Source organism: Calonectris borealis, chromosome 22 (genome assembly GCF_964195595.1).
Source record: "Calonectris borealis chromosome 22, bCalBor7.hap1.2, whole genome shotgun sequence".
NCBI classification, from domain to species: Eukaryota; Metazoa; Chordata; class Aves; order Procellariiformes; family Procellariidae; genus Calonectris; species Calonectris borealis.
The window spans coordinates 2,151,440-2,162,971 of NC_134333.1; the positions used below are offsets into that span (position 1 = coordinate 2,151,440).

At 41.5% G+C, this 11,532-nt stretch overlaps 1 protein-coding gene across 1 annotated transcript; it reads right to left on the bottom strand.

Annotated features, from left to right (window-relative positions):
- Positions 1-5,524: 5,524 nt before the first annotated feature.
- LOC142091728 (olfactory receptor 6F1-like) lies at positions 5,525-6,704 on the bottom strand. Its single transcript, XM_075171106.1, has one exon. It carries the CDS (start codon positions 6,702-6,704, stop codon positions 5,751-5,753), a length of 954 nt encoding a protein of 317 aa, XP_075027207.1. The 3' UTR covers positions 5,525-5,750.
- Positions 6,705-11,532: the final 4,828 nt, after the last annotated feature.

Here is an 11,532-nt window from a genome sequence, read left to right on the forward strand (position 1 = left end):
TGTAAGGGAAGGTTGCTGGAGTCTTCTGTTGGAGGTAGGTTTGCATCCCCTGCTCATCTGAGTAGAGCTACGCTGTATTTTGTAACTTGACAACGATGTTTAGGAGCTTTTGTGAAGTTGGATCCCAGAAAGAGCAGGTTGCTGGAGGTATTTACTCTTTCTGACAAAAATACTGAAAAGACGACTAATTCCACGCATTGCCAATGACAGCGTATATACAGAGGAAAGAGAGTGCGGCCTCACCAGTGCCGAGTACAGGGGCACGATCACTTCCCTACTCCTGCTGGCCACACTATTATTCCATAAGCTGGAAGACAGACGTGAAATGTAGGACTAACTGGAAGTATAAAATGTGGAGCTAGAGAAAGAAGGCTCAACTGATTGATTGTGGTTTAACCCCAGCCAGCAACTAAACCCCACGCAGCCGCTCTCTCAGCCCCCCACTCCGGTAGCATGTGAGAGAGAATCGGGAGGGCATAAGTAGGAAAACTTGCGGGTTGAGATAAAAACAGTTTAATAACTGAAATAAAACAAAGTAGAACAGTAATAGTAATAATGCTAACAACAACAATAATAGAATATACAAAGCAAGCAATGCACAATGCATCGCTAACCATGTGCAGATGAGGCCCAGCCCATCCCACATCGCGAGAGCCGCCACTTCCTGAATCATGCCTCCTAGTTTTTATACTGAGCATGATGTCACATGGTATGGAATACCCCATTAGCCAGCTGGGTCAACCACCCTGGCTACGTTCCCCTCCCCAGCTTCCCATGCACCTGGCAGAGCATGGGAAGCTGAAAAGTCCCCGGTGGGGGGACTGACAGCAGTGTTTTATATGTTTTATATTTTCATGCTAATATTTGAGCTCATATTCTTTTACAGAATTGGATACAACCTTGGAAAACAACACTTTACGTCTGACCACTCCTCCCACGGATGTGCTGTGTGGAGGATCCCCTGAGATTCATTGGGAGTTCAGTATACAGGTACAGGAATAATGATGTCACCTGGGTAAGCCATATAAAATGGCAAAAATAAAGTCTCAACTGGCTGTCCAGGGTCCTTCCAAAGTCAACATAATACTAGGGGTGATTTATTCCATCCTCAGGCAGATGGAGATTTCTTAGTCCTCTTCTCTGACTTCTTTGTCTGTAAGATCCACCTTCAATGACTAAAATGTGATGGGGGTGTCCCAGCTGGGACTCAGAAATCTCTAACTGTCTCACTCAGGAGTGTTGTTCATTACATATGTACAACTATATAGGTATGTGTATGCATGTATCTCTATATCTTAACTCCGCAGTCCATGGTGATTTCAGGAGTGGTGCTTGAACACAGGACGGAGTTCCCAGAGCCTGCTACTTAGACCTGAAGGTCAACAGGTCCTGTGTGAGGCAGACCTTCAGGCTCTATGTCCTTTCCTGGAGGGCAGGTGACTCAGCCCAGAGCCAGTGGGACAACTGGGCTGTGATGAGGGCACTGTGGATGGTCAGGAAGTGAAGGGAAGGCAAGGTCCAAACTAGCAGTGGAGAGCAGGCACCCTTTGCTCTGCCTGACTGTGCAGCATGTCCATGTTGGTCAAGAGCGGATTTTAACCTTGTGCAGAAGTGAGAACTAGAAGCAATGATGACATGGCGGATGCATCATGAGTCATTAGGGCTGCCTTTACACTTCCTGTGTGCACCTTCTGCCTGTAGGTCTGAGTCTCTTCTGCAAGCACCTGGAAGCTATGGAGGGGCTTCAGCATGCTTACCGGTAGAAGTTACCATCTACGGTCTTTCCAGAGACAGCACAAATGACAGTTCCCCCAGAGGCACCGTCAGTCAAACAAGAGAATCCTGTCATGTGGGGGGAAAAAAATGCCCTTTGGAAAGACATATCCCAGTATGCCCCTTTCTCCCCTGCCCCTCATTGACTGTAGAGGGGGCTCACCACCTCACGTTTGGAAGCCTACACTGCAAGTGCCTAAGAACAGGGGATGGTGAGCTTCACGCACACAGCTGTAAGTGCCAGGGAAATTCATCTGGTCTGTGATTTCCTTGCTTGCAATGGATTTCATCTAATCCTGTAGAAAACAGAGTGGACTTTTTGAACAGCTGCAGTGATATTCCTCTCAATGCCACTATTTGATTTGGCATGTGGTCAATCCAAAGCCCAAACAGCGATGAGGTGTTTTATAATTTCCCCAGCTGGCCTTGTTGGGACAATCACAATCTAGCCCAACAGAAAGCTTAGGAACAACAGTCAGTGCTGAAGGACAGGACCTAGAGGAAGAAGTACATGGGCATGCGGAGGGTGGGGTGCACTGTGACCATGAAGATGAGAAGGTTCCCAGTGGTGGTGATGGTGTAAATTAAGCAGAATGTGAAGAACAGCAAGTGCTGCAGTTCTGGGTGGTTGGACAATCCAGAGAGGACAAAGTCGGTCAGCAGAGTGTGGTTTCCTGGTTCCGGTCCCTCTGTTGGCTTCATCTGGGAGGAATCAAATGGACAGACTGGCAGAGGCGTCGTCACGGCACCAAGGTCACGGTGCTTCAGCCAGTTACTCAAGCAAAGAGTGTCTTGGGAATCCCTGGAGAGCCACTGGATCAAAGGGTGCAACTCTAGAGCTGACTTAGCTGAACAAAGAAAGAAGGCAACGGCTGTGTGTGCTGAAAGTGCGTGATGTTGGTGCTCTCTGAGTTTCATAGTTTGGGATAGTGACCAAGCACAGAACTAGGAGGAGTTGGTATTTAAGGGTTGGCTCCATTAGGGGTGTAGGGTTAATTGTGCTCCCCCCAACTGGTCAGGTCTGTGATCCCAACTGGTCCCGTAGGTGCTCTCTGCACTGAAGGGAAAGCCCAGCTGACAACCAAAACACCCACAGTCTGAAGAAAGCAAAAACAAACCAAAACAAAGCAAAACCAAATACCCTTTGTCTGTAGACGGGCAAAGGAAGAAGGAATAATTGGAGGGAAAGCTACCCTAGAGAATGCTAAGAAAGTGTAGAGGGTGAAGCCCAGTCGTACCTGCTTCATTAGTCACATCGCCTCATTACCCCGATGCGTGTTGCTGTGTGTGTGGTGCAGATGGGATATTCATGCAGTGCTGTGCCAGCCGTGGCAGCTTTATGTTTTCTTGCTGCCCAGAATGGGAAACTGATGCACAGAAAGAGAGAAGAAGTTAGCCTGCCACAGAGGAGAAAGTGGTCATTAATGCTGCGTTCTTCAGACTTGTCATCTCTTACCAAAGGGGCAACCAACCCCTGGACTACCCTAGTAAATCTCAAGGCACAGAATGGCTTTTGGCAGCAGAAATGTGTCCATATATGGGGACAGAGGGAGGAAGCACCTTTTCCACTGTACACACATGGACCTGGTCAACAGGTCACATCACAGAGAAAGACACATCATCAAAGGAAGAACAGCACTTACAGCCCTGTTGTGAGACATCCATTTGTTCTCCTGACTTAATCCTAGGGCCTAATTCTCACATTCAGCACCGTTGCTTGCACTGTTCTGGAGGTCTCTTGGGGAAGGACTTGAGGATGTCTCCAGCAGTTTCTTCTCCAACAACAGGGAATACATAGAATGTGGTTGCAGGGTGCAAAGGCTCATATTTATTCATTAGTTCTTTGCATTACTTGAGATCTCTTTTACAGAGATGTTGCTGTCACTTTTTAAGTCAGATGCCCTCACCCCCACCCCACCAAGTGTGCTATGGGATTTCTCTCTTCTTTCTTCAGAAATCTCTTCTGAAGAGACAGAAGCACACCTATACTACGACTTCTCTCACCCCTTTTACAGGTGATGTGGTGAATCAAACACTGAATGTTCCTTTTCTTTCACTGTGGTGCAGTCAGTTCATCAGTAGGAGTTCAGCTTCCCTTACTGGGATGTCTTAAATTACTTGGTATCTATTTTTGCCACTGGGTTTCTGACCTGAACAGAGAAGTGAAAATTGTGGGAGATGGAGCTGCAGATGATTTTAGGCTATAGAAGAAAGGAAGAAAGAGAAAGAGGAAGAGAGAGAGAGGAAGGCAGGAAGGAAGGAAGGAAGGAAAGAAGGAAGATTGGTTGTAGTGTGAGATGGGAGCAAAAAGCCAGGCCTGCACCAATATGTGAACTTGTGGGTGTGGTGCCGTGGCTCCGATACTGGACGGAGTAGGTCATGGGTAGGCTAGGAGTGATGTTCTTTGTCACTGAGGCCTAGCAGTTAATGGCTGCTCACCGTTGCCTCTCCCATCTTTCCTTCTGCCCCTCCCTAACATTTTGATTACTAGGAATTGCATGACAGAGAGGACCACCTAAAACCTGGGGTGCAATTTCACCTATCTTACCCGACCTGTGACATATATTTGATACAAGATCTGTTCATTCTGTTCCCATGAATAATTTCTGAATTTCTGAATAATTACCCACATTGAGATAACTGCTGCAGTCTATATTTTCTGCCTGTCTTTATTGTAGTAGCTCATGATGAGATGAATTCACACAAAAAGTCTTGTGGTTCTCCTGTTATCCTTAATCCACTGAGCAGCTGGCAAGTTCTCCCACAGCTTTTTTGGTCTTAATGAGTTAGCACCAGTTCTTTGAATCACAGGGATTCCATAATTGTTCACAGAACTGCAGGTACTAAATGGACAGTTGAACATTTCATTTTATGGCAAGTGTGCTAGTGAGTAAGCACATAATGACAGACAATGTTTTGTCTTTAATAACTGCTTCTTCAAACTTTTTTCCAAGAAGTGTGTTTTACTAACCATGTCATATGTCATGAAGAAGAGATCCTTTTAATGAGCACAGAAGAAGGCAGGATTTTTTAATGTTTCCTTTAAAAACAAAATTTTGCAGGTAAGAGGCTGTCATTGCAGATATCACAACAGACATGGGGAAAAAAACAACCAAACAAGCCAACAAAAAGAACTGAGGAGGAGAAAGAGAGAGAGACAGAGCAAGCAAGTCATAGAAGACACATGCAAGCCATTCACAGAAATAGTCTCTGGCTGATAAAAACGCCTCGAAAATAACAAAGAACGTTTGCTATAATGGCAGGTGGCATAACCCAATGCTATGACAGGAACCTTTCTAACGATTCTGCAACATAGAAGATCACGTTCCTGTGCCCAGGGCTACTCCCTGGCACTGTTTAGTTACATAGCATGGGTATATCCTTAGAAGCCCAAGGAATTTTAAATGAAGGCTATATGTTCTATGCCCAAGTAGAACCAATCCCCATATCTGGAATAAAAGTGGATATGAAGGCCCGCATGTAGTCTTTGTAGAAACATCAAAGTAAACACATCAAAATTAGCACCTTGGTTACGTGGGTTCTTTCCAAGGGTCCACCTCTAAGATGAATGAACTCTTAAGTCTCAAATGGGTTTTTGGAGGTGTCTGTCACTTACTTATGGCTATTAAAGAAGTCTCAGATGGTGAAATTCCTCATACAGATTTCTGAAATTGGTGGAACAAATAATAATTCCAAGGGCGTATCTATACATTTTTACACCTAATTCTCAGAGAACCAGACAACAGTGGTTTGTGTGATGTCCAGATTTTACAAATGCAGGAAGTGGAGGTGCAAGGCAAGAAAGTCTATGATACAGCTGGCGATGAAATCCATGACTCCCAGGTCCACACTTTGTCCACATAGTTTTCTGTAATATGTGCTCCAACCTCACTCATCTCTCCAAGATAAACTCAGTATTTAAAGTAACAAAAAAAATCCCTGAAACATAATATCATCTTTTGAGTGACAATCCCAGTTCAAGCCCAGGACTTGAACTGCACTGTTCTTTTCAAAGCTTTTTTCACCTCTTTGTTCCTCAGAGAATAAATGAAAGGATTCAGCAAAGGTGTGACAATAGTGTTAAGTACACTGACAGTTTTAGTCAAATCGACTTTGTCCTTTAGGGAAGGTTTGACATGGAGAAAAATGGTGGAACCATACCAAATAATCACAACAGTGAGATGGGAAGAGCAAGTGGAAAAGGCCCTTTGTTGGTCTATAGATGATGGGATTCTCAGTATGGTAGAGATGATGTAAATATAGGAGAGCAGGGTTACTGTGCATGAGCCAAGGATGACAATGACTGCGATTATGAAGGCCACTAACTCAACCAGGCTGGTGTCTGTGCAAGACAGAATGATCCATGGGGCTATGTCACAAAAAAAGTGATTAATAACATTAGGGCCACAGAAAGACAATGTGCTAATCATATATGCAGGTATGGTCATGGACAAGAAACCACAAAGCCATGATCCAAAGACAAGTTGAGTTAAAAGGGTGCGATTCATGATGGAGTTATAATGTAAAGGGAAACAGATTGCCAAACAACGGTCATATGCCATGGCAGCCAGGAGAAAATACTCTGTGCAGCCCAAAGAGAAAATAAAATACATCTGTAGAAGGCAACTGTCAAAAGAAATGGTTGGGTCTCCACCCAAGAGGACTGCTAGAGCTTTGGGGACACAAGCTGTGGTGTACCAGATCTCCAGGAAGGAGAGGTTGCAGAGGAAAATGTACATGGGGGTATGAAGTTGTGGATGGCTTCTCACTAAGACCATGATGGAAAAGTTTCCCAAGAGTGCCAAGATGTACATGACGAAAAAAAGCATGAACAAAGACATTTTCAGATACTGATGGCCAGGAAAACCCAGGAGGATGAATACATGTGTGCCACTATGGTTTCCTCTCTGAACATCAGACGGAAGACTCATCTAAGTAACAAAAGACAATAAAAGAACAGAGCTTTGTTCACTGCATTGCTACTTATTTGCTGCCTTACATACCAGAATTCATTACCCAGATTGCCCAAAAATATACCGAAAAAAATATTCCTTATAATGTGCAAGGAAAATCAAGCTTGCTTTCTTCTTGCTTTTATTTTTCTTTTTTTCTTTTTTTCTTTTTTTTTTCTTTTTAGATTATTTCAAGGAAAAATAGTTTTTCTCTCTCATAAATAGACTGCTATGAGCATGGCCGCTAATATTGACAGTACTAAAAAGGAAGAGAATTCCAAAAGAAATGAAGGGTCCATCCTGTCACTTCATTCTTAGAGACAGTTAACTTGATATGTGTTTTAAAAAGTCTGATTTTTGAAAAATGCTCAATATTTTCACTGGGATTCATCTGCATCCACTTCAGACTTCTGAAAATAAGGCATCTGATGTTTTATTCAGTTGTCTATACATAGATAACTTTTTTTTCCCCCTGACATGATTTTAAGTCTGGCATATTTCAATATGACACAGAAAACAAGCAAGATCTGTATGTTTCTGACAGATGGAGGCCAGGCTGGACGGATGAATCCCACCCTGTGTCCTTGGACAGGCAAAGCAAGGAATAATGGCAGAAAGATTGACATCTAGAAATCGAGTCAATCAACTGAGTGGAGAATTGTATGATAATGAAGTATATACAGAGGAGGGAAGAAGAAAGAGAGGAACTGCAGGATATACAGGAATGGATGAACAGTTATATAGACAGAATAGACACATAAGCTCAGAAATAAATGGAGAACAGACAGCAAAGAATAAAGATGGGTGTAAAGCACACACACACATGCACACAAAACCTTACATCAATATGAAGGGATAGATAGAAAGGTGAAGAGGTAGTATATATATATACACATAAAATGAGAATAATTCATATTGGAAGAGATCTCAGGAGGACCTCCTGCTTGAAGAAAGGTCAGCTACAATTTCAGGGCTTTACATGCACAGGGATGGATAAAGGAAGAGAAAAATGAACGTATATACAGTGACAGAGAGACAAAACAGAGGCAAACAGAAATAGAGAGAATTCAGCTTTCACTTTCATAGTATTACAAAGCTCTACATCATGGTGAGAGACAACGATAAGTGCCAAACCAGTATTGTTCTTCTGAAATCACAAATATCTCTGTGAAAAAGCAGAGCTTTTCTGAAGCCCACTTTTCAGCCACTTACCTTGGGAGAAAAAGCATGACTCTAGCATAGCTCCAAGGTACAAATATTTTCTGGACTGGCCCCTCCCCAAGGAATTAAAGTCCCCAGGGTTTTCACAGTCAGTTGCTGTGAAAACATGCAATTACTGCTCAATTAAGAAAGGAACTACTTCCACTCAACTTTGAATCATGAAAGTAAATTTGATTTTGCACATTTTTTTGCTCGTTTCCCATAATCAGAGAGCTGTTGAATATCCAGATGAACCTTTCACCAACTTTTATAAGGGACTAAAATATCATTTCAGGATATTTTCAATAAAAATTCAAAATATAGTTTTGGTAGAGAGGAAAAAAAGAAAGATAAAATAATCTCTAGTATTGTACCTAAGTAGAACATATATTCAAAAATAGTGCTGACCAAATCAAAGTCAATATTTATCTTCAAGGTTTAACATTATTTCTATGTAAGTTCTCATTAGCAGCAAATATGACTAAAGCAATAATCAGTATGTGATTTGTTATAAATGTATTCAGTTGACCTGGACTCGGTAATATTCCTAACTGTGAGGGTTTAAATTATTCTCACCTATTTTTAGCCATCTAAACCTTGCTTGCCCATATCTGATACAGTTACATGTGGTTCTCTAGAATTATTGGAAAAAACAGGAACTTTGAGAACGTTTCATTTGACCTCTTTAGAAATTTACCTTGGAAGTTAATCATTCTCCAGAACAATCTGGGGAACTACTTCATTGATTAACAGTGGAGCCAATCCCTACCATGATATGTCTGACGTCTAGGTAGCAAAAATTAAATGGGATGAATCCCATCTGTGGTTTAAATTTTGAGCACTTGTGGAAGAAAATTGAGGTAAATACGTTTCATCTTGACTGAAAATACTGTAATGTACCTAGCTGGCATTTTCTATCGTGTAAAGGAGTTTGGTGCCTCTTTATCTTGGGCTCCTTTGAACACCATAACCTCCTCTGAAGACTTCTGTTGAATCAACGCAAAACACTTCTTAGGAAGAAATGTCGACTACCCTTATTGTTAAAATCTTGAGACCTTAAGTCCCATAAGCCCATAGTTTTTAGGTGGAAGTTGCCAGTTTATTGAGCAATAAGACTTCTGTGAGTAAAACATATGCCTGTCCGAGACTGAATCAAAGTTGTGTGAAATGGTCAGGCCCTCTAACTCCTGTCCTTGTGCAACCGGGTAAGGACAACATTCTGTGAGGTGGATGACCATCCAGATTGTAGAGGATCTGAACGTTTCAGAGGTTTTGTAGCTAGCTCCTTCCTTCCATTGCTTTGACTTTATTTCAGCATCTCAAGATGGAGTGTCATTGCCCTTATTCTCTTGCCTAGCTGTGAGGCCTGCTTTCTAGCACGTTCATTTTGGATCCATTCGTAATATCATTGGGTTTTTATAGAATTTTATGCACTGCTTAATATGTGTTGCTTAATACTGAGGAGGCATCTACTAATTCTTCAGCCAGATGTTTCAGTCCTTTATTTTGTCCACTTTGCAATGCACAAGTCATAGTATCATATCATGGATCAACTATTGTTCAGAATCAATGCAGTTATTGTGTCCATTAACCTGAGGGATAGAGCTCTTTCTCTGATAGAGCCCTCCGACAAAGTGTTGACATAAATTTTGTTGACAGATGAAGTGTGAAGCTGCAATTTCCACTCTTTTTATGAATAATTGTGTTTTTTCCTAATATTTCCAAAGTGAACACAAGGTTTTACAAAATAAAGGTATTTTTTCTTTCCTTTGCTGTTTGTTTAACATATTTTGGGTTCATTCACCGTCATAGTTCCATGAAATGCAGTCTGTAAAAAATAAGACAAATGGAAAAATGATTATGGAGGGAAAGGGAATTAATTCTTCTTTAATTATCTGAATAATTGCATTCATCTTCAACAGTTCTGAGAATTTTTGAGCAATTAAACTTGAGCCACCAGTGGCTTACTCAATACACAAGCACAAGGGAACCAACTCACCTAACTAAAGAAAGGCATTCTCATATGGGCTCTCTCAAATCTGAATTTATTGAATAATTTAATTCAACAAACAAATCATCTTACCATTCCATACCAGTTTTCTCATGGCTGGCTTTGCAAATGTTTAAGCCTTCAAACACTACAAATCACCTCAGGGCCATCTCCATCTGGACAACTCCTAATCCAATCACAATTTGGCACACTTACAGCAACTAAACTGCTCTATCGCAGATTGTGCCATAATCTTCACTGACCCAGACTGCTCTTGGATCTACTCAGAGTGACAAAACATCTTCAGAAAATGGATGGTTTTGCCAGCTCTCTTAGCTTTACTCTTCCAAATGCTACTTTACCACTAAGTATTTTTAGTCACTTTCATTAATCCCTTTAGTGATTGGTAACCCTAAGGGAGTGATAGGTGACACACGAAGATGGGTATCTAAACAGTTAGTACAAACTGTCCATTAAATGGAAAGACTTCTGCTCCACTGCAAATAGAAGCAGCTAAATAGATATATTTTATTACAGACATTTAAATTTTGTATGGGTGAAGTAAGGTGCAATGTTTCCCTCTAAGAGCAATCAGGACCACCAAGACTTTGGGTAAATGTTGTCTTTTTTCCTTAACTTTATCACCCCAACAGTGGGACCTGTTTCTGACAACAAGCACTGTCATCATCCACCTTTCAAACATTGGTGCTGGCTGCTAGCTGTTAGACAGAGAAAACCAAACAACAACAACAAAAAACCTCAGAAACTTTCAGTGAAGAGAACATGTGCAATGAGGGTATCACCATTCCCCTGATATCAAGTGCTCTGTCTTTCTGACTAGCAGTGCAATGTGTAAGGACTGTGGTAATTGATAAACTGTTGTTGATAGGAAGGCCATGGGGCAACTGGAGGGGGATGTGAAATAAGCCTCTTGGATGAAGGATTCACTTGTACTTCACAAACAAGGGATGCATCTTCCAGTAAATGTGAAGCTCTACAATGCAGTCCTAAAATAGATCAAGATGGCATTATTGCTAACTGCAATTTGCAAAAGGTGGAGCATGGTTTTTCACTGTAGTAGAATTCTACAGCTGGCAGAACTGGGTGTGGATTGATGAGGGCTTTTGTTTTGTGAAGTCTAATGATACTTAGAATTTCCTCTGAAGCCAAATGACCAATGATTTCAGTAGGAACTGACACATACAAATAGAAGTTACGCACCTGAATTCCTCTAACTTTTTAAAAATGACTCCTGTGGCTGCTGAATCACACACAGGTGGTGAATTCACTCACTGAAATTCACTTCATCATAAAACAGACTTCTAAGAGAAGTCCTATTGAGCTGCCTGTGTATCTCCACTGATGGGAAGGGGAGCTCACATTCACATAAATGTTTCAAAGTAGGTAATATAAGATGAGAAACATCTCTGTTTATAGGTATTTATGTTTTGAAAGTCCTGTATATTATTTCTTTTTGACACAGTTTTATTTGTTTGTTTAATTAATTAATTAATGTCTAGAGGGGAAAAATGTACAAACAGGGAATACTTCATTGTCTGTTTCTGTCAATAGGTCTGTTCAGTTTGCTCCACTGGCTGATTATTGACTATCAAAGAA

Excerpts from the sequence above, each read along its gene's own strand:
- LOC142091728 (XM_075171106.1), bottom strand. The coding sequence starts at position 6,704 with ATGAGTCTTCCGTCTGATGTTCAGAGAGGAAACCATAGTGGCACACAT.